This window comes from Lissotriton vulgaris, chromosome 4_1 (assembly GCF_964263255.1).
Source record: "Lissotriton vulgaris chromosome 4_1, aLisVul1.2, whole genome shotgun sequence".
NCBI lineage: Eukaryota > Metazoa > Chordata > Amphibia > Caudata > Salamandridae > Lissotriton > Lissotriton vulgaris.
Window position 1 is genome coordinate 1867306122 of NC_141691.1, and position 22152 is coordinate 1867328273.

The 22152-nt window shown below is 51.2% G+C and overlaps 1 protein-coding gene and 1 pseudogene across 1 annotated transcript in view; one reads left to right on the forward strand and one right to left on the reverse strand.

Moving 5' to 3' along the window:
* The window catches only part of ANXA13 (annexin A13), a 200537-nt gene that overhangs the window by 79643 nt on the left and 98742 nt on the right, over nt 1-22152 (reverse strand). Inside the window, exon 2 of the mRNA XM_086966189.1 lies at nt 8419-8494. Coding sequence (XP_086822315.1) covers nt 8419-8494 — 76 coding nt within the window. The remainder of the gene's footprint in view (nt 1-8418; nt 8495-22152) is intronic.
* On the forward strand, nt 10791-11891 carry LOC147724647 (28S ribosomal RNA; annotated as a pseudogene).

Genomic DNA, 22152 nt, shown 5'->3' on the forward strand with positions numbered 1-22152 from the left:
CCTGAACCCCTGTGGTGATGGAACATGATACCTGGTTCGAACCAATTCCTTTTTAAGGAATAAAACCCTTATAACCTCAGATGCCACGGACTCTGCCTTTCATTTATTTTGACTGAGTTATTCTTATTGAACTTTACCGCATAGAAATTAAGTATAGGTAATTTTATTTACCACAGCTGGAAGAGGATTCAGAGTCTATGCCCGGTGGCGTATGGGGACGAATCTGAACAGTTTCATCAGTTCACTTAAAGACTTCTTCCGGAGAGTCAAAAAACATTGTGCGGGACCGATAGATAACCCGCAGCCTGGCGGGGTACAGCAGCACATATTGAAGCTTGAGGTCCCGAAGGCGCGCCTTGGCCGCCAGGAAGGATTGTCTCTGTTGTTGCACCATGCGGCTGTAGTCCGTAAAAATAAGTATAGAGGCATTATCAGGGAGGACTTATCCCTGGCCTGCCGCAGGATAGTGTCTTGGTCCATATAGTTCAGGAATTTAGCTATGATCGGCCTGGGGTGGGCACCCGGGGGGGAGGGGCTTCTGCATGAGGGCACGGTGAGCCCGTTCTATGACAAAGCAATGGGATAGCACGTCCAAGGGAAGCCACCCCTCCAGCCACCGGGTCAGAAAGCACTCCACGATGTCTCCTTCGCATCCCTCCGGAAAGCCCACAAATCACAAATTATTCCATCTGGCTCGCCCTTCCGCATCCTCGACCCGCAGGGCCAGACCCTTATGTACGGCAAGGTAGAAAGGTCCAAGTATTCTAAGGCTTGCACAACGCTTTGATAAGCAGCTTTTTATAAGAGAATGGAGACACACTCGAAGCTCTTGACCTCTTGGGCTTCATGTAGAAATACAGGTTTGAGAAGTGATGAGTGTGTACTCCATAGCAGATCACAAAAATTCTTATCAGGAATAATATCCGTTCTTTCAAGTCTGTATATAGAGGACAGGACTATTTCTAGTTGCAGAATAGCATCTTTATTATTTTTTGTGGAACATGGACAGCCGACACGTGTTTCGCCCCCTCTTGGCGAGTTGCGCCGGGGCTTTCTCAAGGCTAATTTCACATATGTAGGGTATATAATTATGGTTCCCAATTTTTGCAATATCCAAAATACAGGGAGTACAATACTCCAGGAGCAGAGGTTCTTCTTTAAGTTATGTAAGGCTTTATTCCGCGCTCAGTCCCTGCTCCCAGTCCTCGGTCTACGGATTAGTTTATGGGTTAAGTCCCAGGCCCAGAGAAAAATTGGGAACCATAATTATATACCCTACATATGTGAAATTAGCCTTGAGAAAGCCCCGGCGCAACTCGCCAAGAGGGGGCGAAACACGTGTCGGCTGTCCATGTTCCACAAAAAATAATAAAGATGCTATTCTGCAACTAGAAATAGTCCTGTCCTCTATATACAGACTTGAAAGAACGGATATTATTCCTGATAAGAATTTTTGTGATCTGCTATGGAGTACACACTCATCACTTCTCAAACCAGACCCTTATGTACCTTTTCCATAGTGAGGAAATAAAATTGACAATTGTGCCCCATCGTTTCCCTTCTTTCTGCCTGGTTGCCATTTGATTCAGACAGCACCCATTTTGCGTGTGTCATCCATTTTGTCTTCAGACCCACGAGCAAGACACCCTGCACCTGGCACCTCCGTTCATAGGCCACACATTCCTGTGGTTCGGCCAATTTCGAGAACCAGCAAGATAGTTCCTGTTTTAAGAGATAGTTCCTGTTCTTGACTCTAAGCCGAGAGATAAACCTCCCAGATGAGGAAGGGCCTTCAACTGAAAAGAGCATATTACGATACATCGCATGCACTCTCACGAGACACAAGACACGCCCATACCTTGACACATCTGGTTGGAAATGACTGCTTGTCACTTCCCTTTTTTTACTGACTGAATCTGTATAAATATTCGGCTGTGTGATTCAAGCCTTAGACCACTCCTTAACCCGCTTGGTGAAGGAGCTCTCCCTTAACTCGAGTTATTGAATAAAGCCCTTAACTCTGCACCACGGACTCCTCTTTCTTTGCTTACTGATAGCATTCTAGAAACTCTGATATATGAGGTAATAGTAAATTTACCACAATAGCAGCGACTTTCTTCTTCAGGGCCGTGACGTCGTCCTCCACCTCTGAGTCGCGAGTCTCTGTGTCAGTAATGCGGTCTACGGCATTCCGGAGGTCTTGTCGCAGCAGGGTAACATCGGACCCAACAGCCGCCATGAGCGCCGCATTATCAGGTAGCTGACTCTGCGATCCCGCAGTCCCGACAGCAGCCCAGCACCAGTGCACTTGTCGAGGGTGCCCTGTCTGGCACCGCCACCACCTCCTTTATCACGGGTCATCTTAGAGGCTCGTGCTCCGACTAGGGCAGGGGGTCACCAGTCCCAGGGCAATCGCACACAGCAGTACAGGGGTGAGCATGATATCCACCCTAACAGCAGTTTCGCCCTCGTGAACCTCGACAACGCCGTAGCCGCCTCTAGGATCTCAAGCCACGGGCAGGGCAACTCCACCACACAGCCGGGGGGGCGACACCCCTCCCTCCTCCTCCGTGGCCCGCACTGACCACCGACTCGCACCAGCCGCCCTTCTCAGCACAACCGCAGGGTCGCCATCATCCAGGGGACACCACCAGGGCCAGGTTGTGCACACACACCAGAATCGTAGGCCTGCAGCCTTCACCTCCACCACCGCCGCGGACCGAAAGGACCGCCAGGCCCACCAGATCCAAGGTCGCCGCTGCCCCAAGAGATCTTGTCCGGGGGGGGGGAGGGGGTGGGTGGAAGGGCGCTCTCACCGCCGTGGCTCCCCCGGTCCACAACCCCTCACCAGGATGTATTGGACTCACCGCCGTGGGCCCGGGCCGGGAAAGATGGCTGCCGTATCTCCCAGGGCACCCAGGCAGGGGAATTCCTCTCAGCTGGCAGCCTCCTCTAACTGCACGTCGATGGGTCTCCAGGCGGCGTCACTCCGCACCCCCCTGCGCCGCCGCTGTGGGGAAGAAGGTGCCCCCATTGCCAGGAGCGGGGACCCACCGTGGTCCGACCCGGGGTGTGGCGAAATTGCCCCCAAGGCCTCCCGGCCCACGCAGGCCGGCCCAGCCGGCCGGCCGCCTCTCCACGTTTCCCCAGGCGGCGTTGCTCGACTCCCCCGTGCCTCTCTCGTAGGGGAGGAGCGGGTCACCTCTGGAGTTGGGCTGCTGGTATTCACCGCCACCGGCGCAGGATATTAAGATGGTCGCCTCTCTCCACCGGGCCGCCGGCCCAGGACAAAGTCTCTGCCTGCCGGTCGCGCCGAATCTGGCCCTCCCAGGGCTTCCCAACAGCGTCGAGCAGCACAATCCGTGGCCAATGTCACCACGGGAGAGCTCCTCCCCCCCAGCTTCCGAGGATTTGGAGCGCCGGGCTCCACCGACACACCACTGTCTCCACGCCGGCCTTGGGAACCACCCCCCCGGCCAAGCGCTCCACGCGAGTCCCTGGCGCCGCTCCTGCCATCACCCGCCAGGCCACTCCTCCGCCTCGGGTTACGCCGCCACACTCCACGGGCCACCAGCGCTGTCGGAGGGTCACCCAGCTGTACAGCAGCACCTCCGACAGCAAATGTGAATTTTTAGGCGTTCAGGACAGGATATTTAGTCATGATAAATGTAGGCTGGTCGGAGCAAGCCTAAGGCACGACCGCCATTGTTGCCAGCAAAGCCAAGCCCCCCAATGCCAAACTTTTAACAAGGCCTAGAGGTGCTTGGCTTTGTATGGTGAACACTGAGCGGCGTTTATGTTGGTGGTACTTGTGGGCCTTGATCTGATATCATTGGCCTCTGACATCTTCCCACTGATGATGCTGGTGTGTTGTGCTATCCTGGCTTTGATAATGGGTGAGCGCACTGTAAGATATAATGATACTTGCAAACTTTATATCAACATAACCGTTAATAGTTCTCATTCCACTGCCTGACTTTCTAAAGCGTATTACTTATTGCCAGCCATTACATTTATGCATGTAGTTGTTGTTATGGATTGCGATTTGTACCATTTATTAAATATCTTTTCATTAGTACTCAGTGTAACAACATCATGAATGAATACTATTATACTGTTGTAAATTGCAGCCGTGGCTAAAAATTCTCCCTATTTATTGCTCTCTTTTAAATACACCTACAGCTGACTCAGCAATTCTCACCAAATTTCGGCCCCTCTCTCTTCACCTTTCCTGTCTAAAATCTCAGAAAGTTGTGATAACATCAGCTCTTTGCTTTTCTATAAGTTCATTGCATTTGATATGAATCCCGGGCTAGGCTGTCCTGTCACGGAAGATCTTCGACTCACGGTTCAGACATCCTGGTGCTCTTAAACCTCTCAGTGGCGTTTGATATGGTCTCATACCCATTCTTCTCAAATGTCTGTGGAGGTCTGTATTAAATCCTTTTGACTGACTGCTCTCAGGTATCTCGCTGCCCCCTACAGATATGAATTTAGATTAGTCATCTATGGAGTGTCTAAGGGTTTAGCCTTGACCATGATCCTCTTAAATATCGATGTTTCTACGCTAGTCAACTCTAGATGGCCTTTTCGAATCTCTTTTTGTCTTAAGTGGATGGCGGGTTGTCAAACTTAGCAATGGCAGAGGACTCAGGCAGAAAAAACAATAAGAGCTGTCTCTCTTCTATTGTGCCTTTGATGGAGGACAATTACCTTTGCCTCACTTCTAACAAACCAGTGTAGATAGTCTTTGGTAGGCTGGCTGGTGTCTGGTTGGATTATTGGTGGCACTCTGCACTCAGTGCTCCCCTGCTCTGCACACTTTCTATGACACCTGCTCTTTAACCATGATATCCGGAAAGTCTCTTTTTAGATCCACGGTGTCTTGTCTAACCTTATTTCAGAAGGTCTTACATACATTTTTTTAATTCTTTCTATATGAGGTTACTGTAACTTTGTTACTTGCCCTTCTTTTCTAGTCACTTCTCTGTCTTCACACATGTGCAGTACTTCTATTGCTAGGCCTAAACCACTGCTCGCACATTTTCACACATCTTGCTTCTCTTTATTGGCTTCTGCAAATGAAGAATTCCTCTTTGTCCTTGTCACAAGGACATCTCAATGCCTCCTGATTATAAGGAAACAATTTTCTCCCTAGCTATCATTCAGAGCCTCAGATGCATGGGTGCCCATCTCCTCGTTGTTCCTAAGTACCATTGTCCCTCTTGGGGGGAAAGCGTTTTATGTATTGATGGCTAGAGCTTCCAGTCCACCTCAGATTTTTTCAGAATCATCCTACCTCCAGGAACAACCTTAAATCAGAATCTTCTCTTCCTCTTGAACATGTTGCCATTTTTCAGCTTGTAGATCTTAAGCCAAGACATTGCCAGGTCATCAAGTCCCTGTGCAGAAGAGCATTTTGCACATATTTTAATTTGAAAAAAAAAAAAAAACCTTTTCATATGTGTAGTCTTTAAATGCATTTATGATGTGGCGCCTATGTCCCTCTGACTGAAGATTACTATTAATCTTGTTTGTCTTTGCTTCTTTCTTCTGCTAGTGTTATCCCTAACACAATTCTTTTTTCTTTCTTACATCACTACAACGTTCCTCGTCAAGCTCGTCATTCTTTGCTATTTTTTGGACTAAATTGAAAATGTATTTGCTATCTCTTATTTTCAGTTTTGAATTTTGAATGCAGTTGCCTTATAAATCATATATGTAAGGATAATTGCAAGCAGGTACGATGAAATACTACAAAAAGGTGCCTGAATAAAACAAGAAATAAAAAAGTAGCTATGAGTTCTATGAGAAAAAACACATGATTCCTTTATCACAAGGCCTTGCGGAAAAAAAGGTTCTTGGCACATATTATAAAATTGATATAGAGGAGGGTTGCCCAACTTTGGTCCAGGAGGGCCAGGCATAATGGAGGTTTTCAGGTTAATCAATGATTATATGTTTGCTGTTTACATTAATTATCAAGAATCCTGTGTGGTTCCTGCTTCGCGTACCAAACATCGGACACCCCTATAATAGTGTGTGACTGTAAAGCTCGGCTGTCATGTAGAATATTTATTTGATGCTTATATATTATGCGCATACCTAACAGTACGTCACATTAGTCCAAGAGAGTATCACACAAGAGACCTTCCAGCTTCACCTATACTGAGCACCTTCTACAAATCACTGGAGATCGACTTCTAGGTGCGTTGTTGGAGGTGAAGGAAGCCAATGATGTAACGCAAACGGACTCTCTGCGCTGACCCAGGGTGTTCTTACGTTGATCTGTACTGTGAGACGAAAGCGCTATGTGGATCTCCTGAACTGTGAGAAGAAAATGCTATGTGGATCGCCGGTGAGAAGAAAGCGTTTCGTGGATCTCCTGTACTGTGAGAAGAAAGCGCTACGTGGATCTCCTGTGAGATGAAAGTGCTATGTGGATCTCATGTACTGTGAGAAGAAAGTGTTATGTGGATCCCCTGTACTGTGAGAAGAAAGCGCTACATGGATCTCCTGTACTGTGAGAAGAAAGTGCTATGTGGATCTCCTGTGAGAAGAAAGCGTTTTGTGGATCCCCTGTACTGTTAGAAGAAAGCACTACGTGGATCTCCTGTACTGTGAGAAGAAAGTGCTACGTGGATCTCCTGTGAGAATAAAGCGTTTCGTGGATCCCCTGTACTGTGAGAAGAAATCGCTATGTGGATCTCCTGTGAGAAGAAAGCACTATGTGGATCTTATGTACTGTGAGAAGAAAGCGCTACAAGTATCTCCTGTACTGTGAGAAGAAAGTGCTACGTGGATCCCCTGTACTGTGAGAGGAAAGCACTACGTGGATCTCCCTTACTGTGAGAAGAAAATGCTATGTGGATCTCCTGTGAGAAGAAAGTGTTTTATGGATCCCCTGTACTGTGAGAAGAAAGCACTACATGGATCTCCTGTACTGTAAGATGAAAGCGCTACATGGATCCCCTGTACTGCGTGAAGAGAGCACTATATGGATCCCCTGTACTGTGAGAAGAAAGCACTACATGGATCGCCTGTACTGTAAGATGAAAGCGCTACGTGGATCTCCTGTACTGTGAGACGAAAGAGCTACCACTGAACCCCAAAAACAGAAGAAATCAGTTTCTCAGTAAACCTCACAATAATGCAACGTCTAAGCACAGCTGGCTGACAGAGTGCAGTCTGTGAAGATGTGTACAATATTACATTAGGTCAGGATGGTCCAACAGTCGAGCAGATGCTGAGGCTTATTGGATTTTGAGTATATGCATTCAAAACGTACGTAGATGTCCAGGGCCAGTTATTTCTTCCTTTAATGTTCTCATTTATCAGCACCCAAACTCATGTCGGCGCTATACATTCAACAGCAGCCATACATTTAACAACTCAGGGGCATATTTACTAAGAAGTGACGGAGTGCGGCGTTAGCCTTCCTGGTTTAACGCGTCACTGCGCCACTTCAGAAACGCAGGGCTGCACCATATTTACAAGGATATGGTGCAGCCCTGCATTTCTCCCTGCGCTGGCCCTACACTTAGCAACCTAGTGACAACGCAGGCACCCTTGCACCATAGTTCAAGGGGTTCTTGTTGAAGACAAGATTGTTTATGTGCAGGAAGGACTCCCTTCCTGCACATAAACAATCTTTTAATGATGTTTTGTAACTTTTATGTGTACTGCTTAATGCAGCACACATAGAAGTTGCAAAATGTAATTTCTTTTTTTGTTTATGTGCAGGAAGTGTCACCTTCCATTCAAAGGCAATTTGGTGTTTCTATGTGTGCTGCACAACGTAGCACACAATGAAACAACAAAAACAAAGAGAAATACAACTTTGCACCTCGTTTTGCTTGCTTAAGACCAGCTTTTCTCTGGTCTTAATTTTGGCGTTGCCTCATATTTACCCCACCCTTGTAAATAGGGGGCAGCGTTAAAATCTATGGGTGTTGCGGCGGAACACCCACCGCAACACCCTTTGCTCTCCTCTTTCACGCTATGTACAGCGTAAAAGGCGGCCTTATTCACAAGGCAGCATTAAGCCACATTAAGTGGCTTATTGCTGCCTTGTAAATAAAGCGAAGCCCGTATTGCCACCACAACGCACTAAAAGTGATGTTGTGGTGGTGGAAGGAGCTTAAATATGCCCCTCAATTTCAAAAAGCAATATTGCGATACTTCCCATATGACAAGCCATTCATTCCCTGTGATGGTTCGAAGCACAGTCCCAGCGGGGGGAGGGGATGCGGGGTGTTATGGTATAGTTATAACAAGAGTAATATTGGTCCTAAAGAATACGAGAATTGTAATGCTTAAAGTACAAAAGTTATGCTTTTTTATCATGTGCATCCTTCATTTCATAGCAGTCCTCCAGGGACCCACGAGCTCAAAGGTTCTCAGCAGCGGTGCACTTACCCGCTCCTTTACAGGCTTTCTGCAACTTCTTGGCATCCCGCTCGGCATCGAAGTCATGATGACGTTTGATGGTTGGCTGCAAAACAGAGAGTATTTCATGGTAAGTGACAGAAGATGCACATTGTGTCCACGCGCCCTCTATGCACCCCTTTGAGGCGGAGCTTGACATGAACTGACAAAGCCACAGGGTCTGCTTTTTATAAGTGAAAGGGCTTCTTCATTGATCTGTGAGGTTGTGTGTCGAAGAGGTGAATCTGTGAATATGAGAATGGGTCAATGGTTGCACGAATGAATGGGTGAGTGACTGATTGTATGGAGAAAGTGCATCCCTGCACGATTGATTGAGTGCATGGATGGATGAGTGAGTGCATGGATGCATGTTTGGATCAATGATTGAGACCACAGGCAGATAAAAGAGACAAGGGAAATATGTGGGGCAATGACATTGTGGGTGTGGCAGGATCAGCGTGTGTGCAAAGTGTGCAGGCAGGAGCAGTGTGTAGTGAACATGAGGCAATGTGTAGTGAGGCAGGGGAGGTCGTGGCGAAGGTCTGTTTGATGAATATACGAGGATAGATGCAGTGGGGCACACTTACATCATGCACAGAACATGGGCAGTGTGTGCACAAACGTAAGCAGGGCCTGGTGTGGTGTGTGTGCGTGCGTGGGTTCTGGTCTGAATCTTGTGGGGCTGCTCTGTCCTCCCTTACCACTTCAGGAGCTTTCAGGGCAGTCCCACTGTCCTGGATAGATGAGCAGGGCAAACATGGCAATGTCAGATTTCTTAATGAATGAATAAATACTGTGGTTGGCGCACGTTCTCCATAGGCATCTATGAGCTAGGACTGGTCCAGTGATCTCAAAAGAGAGCAACAAACAGACTATTGGGAAACATCGGCCTTTAGATCCTTATGAAAAGAAGCATGATTTGAGACACTGGGAAAAGACAGTGGCAAACGATGGGTAGAGGAGTTGTGGCAAATATGGGGAACCGGGGGGGCATATTACCAAGCAATAGCGATAATTATAGCTATTGCTTGGTTAGAGACAAAAACTTTACCGCTGAGCTGCGGCGATTTTTATCGCAGATAAACCTTGCTATTACCAAGGTTTATCGCAAATGCGATAAAAATCGGCCGCAATGCATGAATATAGCTGAAAAGTCAGCGATATTCATGCATTACCGAGCCAATGCTCTTAGCCATGTTATCCACCTCCCATTGGATAACATGGCTAAGAACTGCTCAGGGCAGGTGTTAGCTTTTGGAGATATTCGCGCTTAGTGCAAATATCTCCAAAAGTTGTTAATAGGAGATAGCGATGTTAGCGACTGTTCCCAGTCGCTAACATCTTGGCACGCCCACTTTGCATGTCGTTAGTGATAAATATCACTGACATGCAAAGTGGGGCCCAAGATGGTCGCTATCTCCTACTAGCTGTCGCTAACTGGTGTTAGCGACAGCTAGGTAATAGGGAGATAATTTTATCTCTGCTTTCTTGGCTTTTAAAGCCAAAAAAGCGGAGATAAACCCCCTTGATAATATGCCCCTAGGTTCGAGTCTCTGCAACGACGCGCAACATCCAGTGATTCTGGGCAAAGCCCTTAATCTTGCCATCTCTAACCAAAAAATGAATGTGTGTCCTCATTAGCACAACTGGTGCTCCGGGTCAGGTTTGCGCTACATAAAACTGTAAAAAAAAAAAAAACGATACCACATCTTGGAGACTAAAACTGAAAAGGCTCCGCCTCCCATTTGATTCTGCCTAAAATTGAAATAAGAGACTGAATGGCAGGAGCACCCGTGCCATGTGGAGGCTGATCATCCAGGCAGAGAGTATTGAATGTGATTATGTGCTGCGGCTGAGCCCTGCAGCCCAGGAGCCCTGCAGCCCCGGAGCCCTGCAGCCCTCGAGCACTGCAGCCCCCGAGCCCTGCAGCCCCCGAGCCCTGCAGCCCCCGAGCCCTGCAGCCCCCGAGCCCTGCAGCCCCCGAGTCCTGCAGCCCTCGAGCCCTGCAGCCCTCGAGCCCTGCAGCCCTCAAGCCCTGCAGCCCCCGAGCCCTGCAGCCCCCGAGTCCTGCAGCCCTCGAGCCCTGCAGCCCTCGAGCCCTGCAGCCCTCGAGCCCTGCAGCCCTCGAGCCCTGCAGCCCTCGAGCCCTGCAGCCCCCGAACCCTGCAGCCCCCGAGCCCTACAAGGGCAGGTGGGTGGGAGCCCTCCCGTGAAGGCTCGGGTGGGCAGCTGGGAGTTCTTTCGGTCCCGGCCATCTGGTCGCACCTTTCCCCCCGGCCATCTGGTCGCACGCAATGCTTTCCAATGGGGCGACCAGATGGCCAGTCTTCGCTGGAAGTCCTGATGAGGTGCCATTTGCCTCCCCGATCCCAGCGAGGGCTCCAGGAGGTCGGGTGAAACCACAGCCAAGGGAACGGGCTGGGCAGAACCAGAGGGGAAAGAAGGGCCCTGTTGAGCTTGACTCTTGTCTAGCACTTTGAAGAGTCATGAGAGGTGTAGGACAAGTGAAATACCCTCGGGCCGCTGGTGAAATACCACTACTCTTATCGTTTTTTCACTTACCCGGTGAGGCGGGGGGGCGAGCCCCGTGGGGCTCTCGCTTCTGGCTCCAAGCGCCCGGCGCCTGCCGGGCGCGACCCGCTAGGGGGACAGTGGCAGGTGGGGAGTTTGACTGGGGCTGTACACCTGTCAAACAATAACGCAAGTGTCCTAAGGCGAGCTCAGGGAGGACAGAACCCTCCCGCGGAGCAGAAGGGCAAAAGCTCACTTGATCTCAATTTTCAGTATGAATACATACCGTGAAAGCGGGGCCTCACGATCCTTCTGACTTTTTGGGTTTCAAGCAGGAGGTGTCAGAACAGTTACCACAGGGATAACTGGCTTGTGGCGACCAAGCATTCATAGCAACATCGCTTTTTGATCCTTCGATGTCTGCTCTTCCTATCATTGTGAAGGAGAATTCACCAAGCGTTGGATTGTTCACCCATTAATAGGGAACGTGAGCTGGGTTTAGACCGTCGTGAGACAGGTTAGTTTTACCCTACTGATGATGTAGTGTTGCAATAATAATCCTGCTCAGTACGAGAGGAACCGCAGGTTCAGACATTTGGTGTATGTGCTTGGCTGAGGAGCCAATGGGGCGAAGCTACCATCCGTAGGATTATGACTGAACGCCTCTAAGTGAGAATTCCCCCTAAACAGTAACGATACCGCAGTGCCGTGGAGCCTCGGTGGGCCTGGGATAGCCGGCATCTCTCGGGGGCCGGTGCGTAGAGCCGCTCGCTTGGGGACCAGTGCGCGGACGGAAGGGGGCCGCCTCCATCGACCTTAGTGCACCACATGTTCATGGGGCACCCGGTGGTAAATCATTTGTAGACGACCTGATTCTGGGTCAGGGTTTCGTAAGTAGCAGAGCAGCTACCTCGCTGGGATCTATTGTAAGTCATCCTCCGAGCCAAGCTTTTGTCCCTCCGTGCGTGGGTGCCCGCGGATGCCTCCCTCCACCATACCCAGGGGTGGGTCCCTCTGCCGGCGGGCCGGCGGGAGAGTCGCAGAGGGGGTAATGCGGGCCCGTGGGAAGCCGCCTCCACCACGTGCCCTCCGGCACAGGGGCCTCCCCCCTCCCGTCCCTGCCTCACCGGGGTGCGGGGACTGGGGCCACCGTCCCTTGAGGATCAGCAGGGTTACCAGATGGCCTCCCCTTCCCGCTGCTCCTGGGCAAGTCGGGCAGGGAGGTGAGTAGCAGCCACCCAGGGGAAGGAGCCTCCAGAGGGGCTGCCTCTGCGTGCCTGGCCACCCTCGCCGGACTGCAAGGGCGACTGGGTATGGCACTCTCCTAGGCCATCTGGGCGCTGGGTCGACCCGGGCCATCTGGTCGCCTGGCAGCGTGACCAGATGGCCCTGTGGGCAGGGTGACCAAATGGCCCTGCGGGCAGGGTGACCAGATGGCCCTGCGGGCTGGGTGACCAGATGGTCCTCCGGGCTGGAGCTGGGCTACTTTTTGTCCTTCCCCAAAATTCTATAAGCCCCCACGTCGAGGAAAATGAGCTCCCCGGGCAGGCAGTCGGGGAGAGGATGTGGCCTGGGCTTAACCCTCCTTGGTTCCGGCCGAGGGTCTGGGTGCTGGGGACAGGGGTCCACCTGGGCCCGGGGAGGCTCTCCCTGGCCTGGCTAGGGCTCGGAAGCTGGGACTGGGCAAGGGGCTTGAGCTCCGTCCGGCAGGACCCGGGGTGCGTGAGCCCCCATCCTGCAAGCTATCAGAGGGTCCGGGCGCTGGGGACGGGAGTCCACCGGGGCCCGGGGAGGCTCTCCTCAGCTTGGCTAGGGTTCGGAAGCTGGGACCGGGCCCGGGGCTTGAACTCCGTCCAGCGGGCCCCGGTGTGCGTGAGCCCCCCGTCCTGTAAGCCATCGGAGGGTCCGGGTGCTGGGGACAGGGGTCCACTGTGTCCCAGGGAGGTTCTCCCCGGCCTGGCTAGGGTTCGGAAGCTGGAACCGGCCCGGAGCTTGAGCTCAATCCGGCAGGCCCCGGGGTGCGTGAGCCCCCCTTCCTGCAAGTCATTCAGAGGGTCTGGGCACTGGGGACGGGGGTCCACCGAGTACCGGGGTGGCTCTCCCCGGCCTGGCTAGGGTTCGGAAGCTGGGACAGGGCCCGGGGTTTGAGCTCCGTCCGGAGGGCCCCGTGGTGCGTGAGCCCCCCGTCCTGCAAGCCATCAGAGGGTCCAGGCGCTGGCACAGGGGTCCACCGTGTCCAGGGGAGGCTCTCCCGGGCCTGGCTAAGCTGGGCCCGGGCCCGGGGCTTGAGCTCCATCCGGCGGGCCCCAGGGTGTGTGATCCCCCCCGTCCTGCAAGCCAGCCGAGGGTCCGGGCACTGATGACGGAGGTCCGTCGGTCCCCGGGGAGGCTGTCCTGGCTAGGGTTCGGAAGCTGGGGCCGGGCCCAGGAGCCCCGGGGTGCAGGAGCCCCCCATCCGGCAAGCCAGCTGAGGGTCCGGGCGCTGGGGATGGGGGTCCACTGGGGCCCAGGAAGGCTCTCCCTAGCCTGGCTGCTTTCAGAAGCAGGGACTGTGCTGGGGAGCAGGGGTGGCTGGCTGGCTTCATCCTCTACGCTGTCAGAGCAGAGTTTTCTGCCCACCCCTAATAATCAGCTCATTGGCGTCTCTGGAATCACAATTTTAAATCCTAACAATTCTGAAAATGCCACTTTCAGAAAGTTACTAAATTGTGGCGTTGGGCTATTAACTCAGCAAAGTTGGGCCACTTAAAATCAAACAAAATAGATAGCTTCGCTGATAATTATTTTGTCCAGACAGTTTTTGTCCACTCATTTTCTTGACCTCAGTTATTTAGTCAAAACTTTACTTATTTTAAACAACACATTTATGTACTTTAAATAGTCTTAAGACAAACTCCACGCTTTTGACAATATTTTCAGCCCATGAACTCAAAAAACAAAGGACATAAATCATTCATCATACATCAAATCAGTGACAAAACACACTACCATAAACATAAGTATATTATACCAGTCATTAATTCTAGAAATGAATGGGGTTGTCCACTTCTGCTCTATTTTTAAGCAAACTCCTTATTTATACTCATTTAGAGGGGTTGTACCATCATGGTTATTAATTATCGTTAACTCCTTTGTGCAACACGGTCAACACATTTCATATTTTCCTTATTATGGGTTATTCTCAGGACCAACACTGGTTTCTAGACCGATGCCGGTCTTGAACTCTCCTTTTTCCCTTCTGAAAGGGGTTTATCCCAGGCCATAGCTTGGGTGCTGTATTGTTTTGGCGATCCCAGTGTTCCAGGTGGGGCCGCTGTGGCCTGAGCTGAGGAGCGTGGATTGTGTGGAGGGTGCCAGGCCTGCACAACCTTGTAGTAGGCGGCCTCACGTGCCAAAGAGGGGGCCACCATGAACATCAATGCCAGGTCAGCATGACCTGACTTGTGAGTGCAGTGGAGGTGACCCTGGAGAAGTGGAGGCCGAGGGTTTGGGGTGTCACTCGGGACAAAGGCACTGCTGCTGCGGGGACCAAAGCACGCCCAGCCCACATACTGCGAAATGCTCCGAAGGAGGCTCCGGAATCAAAGGGCATCGCCAGAGCCCCATCGGATCTAGGAGATCAACTCCCCTGCGAAGGGAAGTGTTACTTAGTGCGCGATCGCCAGAGCAGGAACAACCCTGATTGCTGGAAGCAGCCGGTAGCGTGGCTCGAAGGAGAGAGCCTGCACCTGTCAGGTGCTGTCGTGTGTGACCGCGCACAACCCGACTTTGATGATCCGGAGAAGGACTTTGCTGCACAGCTGAAGGGCTCCAAATCGGCATAGCGAGTAAGCCATGACTGGGCCTTTGGGTTCTGTACTGCGAATCCATAAACTCTTGTGACTGAACTTTCGAAAGGAGTTAGAGGGGAGAACTCTAACTCTAAGAAAGGTTTTTTGGGCAGCGCTGTTAAGCCCGATCTCATTTTAACCATTAGCATTTATTTTATCTTGTTGTGAAGGGGTCATTAAAATTCTAGAACTGTGTTTTAAATTTCATTGGGGCACTCAGTGTACTCTCCGGTCCACAGCAATCACATTAGACGATGTTTAAGTCTTTCCACACTAACTAAGCAGGCGGTTAGCGGTCTAGTTGCCAAATTCCACTTCTCGAGCGAGCGCGCGGCGGATGTGCGCAGCGGGCGCACCGTTGGTGCGCCGAAGACAAGCCCATCTGTGCCCGTACGCGCTGGGATGCCGCCAGATGCCAGGGGATGCTGCCAGTTTTACAGCAGGGACCCTCTGGGAGGAGAACCTCCTATACACGAGAAGCACTCTTGGCATATTGGCATCCATTACCATGTATGGGGGATAACAATGAGTTCCAAGCAGCCAATGGCAATCGGGCTACAAGGAACAATTGGTGTGCCAGATGTGGATGGGTTTTGGTCAAATAACTACCTTCCCTTCCCGACCCCTATCCTTTTTCATATCACAAACAGCCGCGACAAAGGACTCATAATGAGAGCTTAGAGGAACTAAGCGTGACAGGGCAGGATAGACAGAGACCTCGTATGCAAGGATTATATCTGAACGCCAGATCCATTCCTAAGCATGCAACTGAGACATGGGACTTATTAGAGGACATTACACCTGACACATGTCTCTTTACCGAAGCATTTCTCAACAATGATGTCACCCCGGTATTGGTAGTAGCCTTTCCGGACGATAATGCAGTCACCAGGCTGGATAGGCCTTGTAAACGTGGGGGGGACTAGCCATTGCCAACCGACTCCCTTACTACACTAGGACGCTGGATAGGGTCTCTTCCTCCAATTTGGAGCTCTTAATATTTAGAGTAGAGCGCGACCAGGTCACTGAATGGACAGGTGCCCTGGCATATCATCCTCTTGGGGGTAGTAAAAATGAGTTCTGTACCTCATTATTAGATAGACTGGCACCTCATGTCTTGAACTCCAAGCTTAATAGTAGCTATGGAATCTCTTGAGCTATCGCTAACAGTCACCAGCCCCACTCACAGGGCAGGCCATACGTTAGATGCCATTTTTCCAACATATCTGAATTGGCAGTTGAGCCTCCTCAAGTACTTGGTTGGACTGAACATATGGCATTAAAATTCTCAGTGCTGCCTGTACCTTCAGTAGTGCGGGCACAAGGTCAGGAGGATTTCTGCAGACCCTGGTTGAAAGTAACCCCCTCCGCCTTTAGCCAAGTCTACAGTGACCCCTCGTTCAATTTGGACACAGACCCTAACTCTGCCTGGGTAAGGCTGGAGGGAGCGATCCAGGCAGCCCTGGATGTTATAGCTTCCCATAAAAGAGTGACTACTCAGGAGAGGACAGCCACTGCCCCCTGGTACTCGGACACCCTTAGAAGGGAGAAGTCCATATGCAGGGCCCTGGAGAGGAGGAGGAGGAAGTCAAAGGGGGAATCAGATGAACTACTATATCAAAAGGCATATAGAGCCTACCTTAACAGCTGCAATGCAGCAAGAAGGATACATTTGGGGTACGCATTACAGGGGATAAAAATTCCTCTAAGGAATTATAGAAGATCCTGAAGGAATTTACAAATCCCAAGGTTGATAATGCGGAACCTCCTCCAACTCAGAAACTACGTGACGACTTAGCCAAGAATTTCACCCACAAGATTGATTTGATTTATCAGTCTTTTGACTTGGCGAGAGAAGAACCAGTGGAGGGACACTTACCCAGAGACCCGCCGCAGGAATCGGCTTCCTCTCCTGGGCTCGATTTCTTCTCGTACGTAACTAAAGAGCAAGTAGGCTCTCTACTAAGTCGTGTAAAATCTGGCTCGCCACTAGATCCTGCAACACCGGCGGTCATGTCAACACTTATATTGTCATACACAGATATTTTGGAAAGCAGACGCGCTTTCCAAAATATCTCGTTGGAGACGGCCATATTTCTGAACAAGTGGAAAAACGTGCGGGTAAAGCCACTCCGCGGGTAAAGCCTTAGCGGATCCGACTGAGTTACAGAACTACAGGCCAATTTAGCTTCTCCCTTGCTACTCAAAGGTTCTGGAAACCTTGGTGAACCTACAGCTATCCCTCTATCTAGAACAAAACAGCCTTCTGGATCCTTCCCAGTCCTGCTTCCGTGCATCACATAGCATGGAGGCCGCACTGTTGTAGGTGATGGATACCATAAGGATGACACTGGATAGAGGAACCCCAGTGATCCTGTCACCCTTGATCTGTCAGCAGCATTTGACACCATCTCGCATAAGATGCTGCTAGACAGATTGGGGGGGGGGATTGGGGTGAAGGGCAGGGCTCTCAAGTGGATACAAAGCTTTTCAACGGGCCGTACCCAGAGCATTCAGCTGGACTCATTTGTATTGCAGACTGCAGGGGTGGACAGGGGTGTTACGCAGGGGTCTGTTTTGAGTCCCACCATGTCAATCATTCAATCAATCAATGAGGAGTTTGCTAAAGCGCAACTACTCACCCGTAAGGGTCTCAAGGCGCTAGGGGTGGTGGTGGGGGGGGGGGGGGGGGGGGTGCAGGTTCCATTCCATCAAGGAGGGGGTCTGTCGAAGAGCCAGGTTTTGAGGTTTCTTGCGAAGATGGGGAGCAATGTTGTCTGTCTGAGGTGGAGCGGAAGGGCTTCCATGGTTTGGCCGCGAGGAAGGAGAAGGAGCGGCCTCCCGAGCTGGTCTGTCTGGTGCGGGGGACCTCGGCGTAGGAGAGCTGGGCTGATCGTAGGGTCCTTTGGGGCGCGTGGAATTTTAGCCGGCTGTTCAGGTATGCTGGTCCGGTGCCGTGGAGGGTCTTGTGTGCGTGGGTGAGCATCTTAAAGGTGATTCTCGCCTCGACGGGGAGCCAGTTTAGTGTGCGCAGGTGCTGGGAGATGTGGCAGTGTTTTGGGAGGTTGAGGACCAGTCTTGCGGCGGCGTTCTGGATGTTTTGTAGCTTGCGGATGAGGTTTTTGTTTATTCCGGCGTAGAGTGCGTTGCCGTAGTCGAGTCTGCTAGTGACCAGGGCGTGAGTGACTGTCTTTCGGTGTTCGAGGGGGATCCATTTGAAGGTCTTGCGAAGGAGGCGGAGGGTGTGGAAGCAGGAAGATGAGACAGAGTTGATCTGGCGGTCCATTTTGAGTTCGGAGTCCAGGATGATTCCCAGGTTGCGTGCGTGGTCTGTGGGGGTTGGCGGGTTTCCGAGGGCGGTGGGCCACCAGGTGTCGCTCCAGTCGTCGGGGTTTGGGTCCATGATGAGTACTTCTGTTTTGTTGGGGTTTAGTTGTAGGCAGCTGTTTTTCATCCATTTGGCAACGGCTTCCATGCCTTCTCGAAAGTTGCGTCTGGCGGTGATGGGCTCGTTGGATAGGGAGAGGATGAGCTGGGTGTCGTCTGCGTATGACACGATGTTGAGTCCGTAGGTTCTGACGATGGGGGCAAGTGGAGCCATGTAGACGTTGAAGAGCGTCGGGCTGAGGGAGGAGCCCTGGGGGACTCCGCAGGTGGTAGGTGTGGGGTCTGAGAGGAAAGGGGGGAGTCTGACCCGTTGCGTCCTGCCGGAGAGGAAGGAGCAGATCCAGTCGAGGGCCTTGTCCTGGATTCCTGCGTCGTAGAGTCTGCGTATTAGGGTGCGGTGGGAGACTGTGTTGAACGCCACTGATAGGTCTAGGAGGATGAGGGCTACTGTTTCTCCTTTGTCCAGTAGGGTGCGGATGTCGTCTGTGGTGTTTCTGAAGCCGGATTAGGAGGAGTCGAGGATGTTGTGTTCTTCAATGAATGTGGCGAGTTGGCTGTTGATGGCTTTCTCAATGACTTTCGCTGGGAAAGGGAGCAGGGAGATGGGTCCGTAGTTTTTGAGGTCGGTGGGGTCCGCAGAGGGTTTCTTCAGGAGGGGGTTGACCTCGGCGTGTTCCCAGTCGTTGGGGAACGAGGCAGTCGCCAGGGAGCGGTTGATGGTGTGGCAGAGCATGGGTGCGATGGTGTCAGCGGCTCTGTTGAAGATGTGGTGGGGGCAGGGGTCCGTGGGGGCCCCTGAGTGGATTGACTTCATTGTCTTCAGTGTGTCTTTGGTGGTAAGGGCTGTCCAGTCATCAATCGCTGGTTTCCGGGTGTCGGGGGTGGTTGGTGAGGGTTCAGTGTGTTGGTTGTCTTCGTCGAAGTTGTCATAGATGCTCTTGATTTTGTGGTGGAAAAAGGTGCTGACTTTGTCGCAGAGGTCTTGTGAGGGAGGGATGTCGGTAGACTCGTTGGTGGGTTGGGCGAACTCCTTGATGATGCTGAAGAGTTCCTTGCTGTTGTGTGCGTGGGTGGAGATTCTGTCTTCAATCGCTTTTTTCCTCGTTTCTCTGATGAGATGATGGTGAGCGTTGGTGGCGGCTCTGAAGTTGTTGTGGGCTTCTGTGGATTTGGTGTTTCTCCAGGCCTTTTCTAGGCGGCGGCATGTGCACCTGGACTCTCGAAGTTCGGTGGTAAACCATCTGGCTTTCTTGGCACGGGTATTGTTGTTTTTCTTGAGGGGGGCTATGGTGTTGGTGCTGTCCGAGATCCATCTATGCAGGGTTCGGGCTGCGGTGTTGGGGTCGTCGTTTTCCGTGATGGTTGGGGTGGAGTTGTTGAGTGAGGAGATGAGCTGTTTAATGCATACGTGACTCCCTTGGCCGACATCATCAGAGGCCATGATTTTGAGACCATCTCATATGTGGACGACACACAGCTAATTGACCCCATTGAGGAGGACCTTATGTCAACTCAACTAAAATTTAGAAGCTGCATGTCTAGCATTGCCAGCTGGATGAGGAGGATTTTTTTACAACTCAACTCTTCAAAAATGGAGATTCTGCTGTTTGGGAAGGCTGAAGCAATCTGGTCTCCCGAGTAGTGGCCTGCCGAGCTGGGTGAAGCCCCCTCCTAGGAGCTGGGCTAAGAACCTTGGCATCAGGATAGATGACAAATGATCTATGGAGGAGCAGGTGAAGACCGTGTCAGGCACTTGTTTTGGCACAATGAGGATGCTTAGGAAGATCTTTCCCTGGATCTCTTCATCAGCAAGAAAAACACTTATCCAGTCACTCCTGGTGAGTCGTCTGGAATATGGTAACTCACTGCTGGTGGGAGCAAGGGAAGATCTCCTATCAAGGCTCTAGGTGGTGCAGAACACAGCAGCCCGCCTTGCCATCAACAAGCTGGCACGGGCCCCTTCCGCCCCTCTGCTGAACCAGCAATACTGGCTTCCGGTTAGGAAACGAGCTATCTTTAAGATGCCCTGCCTGGTCTTCAGATCATTACAGGGGAGAGGCCCTGCCTATCTCATAAATAAACTCAGTTGGTATCAATCAGCCCAACAACTAAGATCTAGCAATGCCAACCTCTTGTGTACCCAGAGAATACACAGGGTAATGATGGGTGGGAGAGCCTTTTCTTATTTGGCTGCCAGCCACTGGAATAAACTGCTGCAGAACATTAGGGCCTGTGGTGAGCTAACCAGCTTCAAGAAACTTTTAAAGACATGGCTGTTTTAGATTTGCACGCCAAACAATTACCCTTTCCTCAAAGCGCCGAGAGATCCCCTTGGGGATGATTCACTTGCGCACTACAAATCTACAAAGTAAAGTAAGTAACTCTTGACTACGGCCTAATAATTTACATTCCCTTAATGTGGTCATCAAATTAAATATTTTAAAAACTTGTTTGGCATCAATTATACTTGGCATTAATTCGTTTCGTGCTGCTCGCGCTTAGAACGCAGACGCTCTATTTCTTGTGTCTCGGGTATCTTTAGATAGAACTTACCCGCACGTTAATAGTTTGGCACCCACACTTGCTGGGACAGAGAGATAGCTTGGGGGCTCATTAGGAACACGCCGCTTTGGCCGCCATATTGGGTTGGGCTTTTAGGAGGTCTACACTATCTGTAGGCGCCATCTTGTGTGAGTGGCCAGTGGCTTGCCCTCATAGAACTCCCGCATTGGAGGAGGAGCCTATTTAAGTAAGCTGTCTCTCCTCAGTCAGGTAGATTTACTTGCCTGCTACGCAACGCGCTATGCATATTGCTACTATCTGCTGTGTTTTAAATATTTTAAAAACTTGTTTGGCACCAATTATACTTGGCATTGATTCATTTCGTGCTGCTCGCGCTTAGAACGCAGACGCTCTATTTCTTGTGTCTGGGGTATCTTTAGAAAGAACTTACCCGCACGTTAAAAGTTTGGCGCCCACACTTGCTGGGACAGAGGGATAGCTTGGGGGCTCATTAGGAACGCGCCGCTTCTGGCCGCCATATTGGGTTGGGCTTTTAGGAGGTCTACACTATCTGTAGGCGCCATCTTGTGTGAGGGGCCAGTGGCTTGCCCTCACAGGACTCCCGCGATACTCCGGCATTTAAGATGGCCACCTACCAAGCGCGCAGCGTTGCCGCGCAGCGGGCGCGACGTAGGCGTGCCGGAGGTGCGCCAGAGGTAAGCCCGTTTGCGCCCGTTCGGCTACTCTGCCCTTTCGACCACTTCACGCATAGTCTATTCTAGGACAGAACTTTTGCATTTTAGGCCGGACCAGACACCTTGTACTCAGCAGGATATTCCTACTGATAAGCCGGAGCAGCTTTTATGTGGCTTACTCAACGTACGGTCCCTTTGCAAGCACTATACGGAGATTGTTCTTCTCATTGAGTCCAGTGGACTGGATGTGCTTTTCCTCACGGAAACTTGGACAAGAGCGGACAGTGAGGTAGAACTGGGCTTGGCCTGCCCTTCGGGTTATAAAATTAGGCATACTCCTCGCTTGAAGAACAGAGGTGGCGGAATAGGATTCATCTTTAGGGAAACCTTAGCCCTCTCGCAGCTAGAGATCAAGGAGGTACCGGGCTTTGAGCTCATGGGCTTCTCCTTTAAAGGGCAGGAGAGAACGTTACATTCAGGGGTTCTCTGTTATAGACCGCCGGGTAATGTACCATCAACTCTGCCAGACTTTATTGATCTCATCTCTGACCTCTCTAACTCCCATACCAGATTGCTAGTTCTGGGAGATTTTAATCTGTGGCCGAACGGGGCTTTGGATACTGCCTATAATGATCCCTGCCAGGCTTGTAGCAATATTCAGTTGCAACAGCTGGTCCTTTCTGCCACCCATTTGAAGGGTCACGTCCTGGATATGGTTTTTGCTGACGCTCAGCAGGTAGCGGTGAAGGTCATCATGCCCCAATGCTGGATGGATCATGCACTCGTCCCTTTCTATCTCT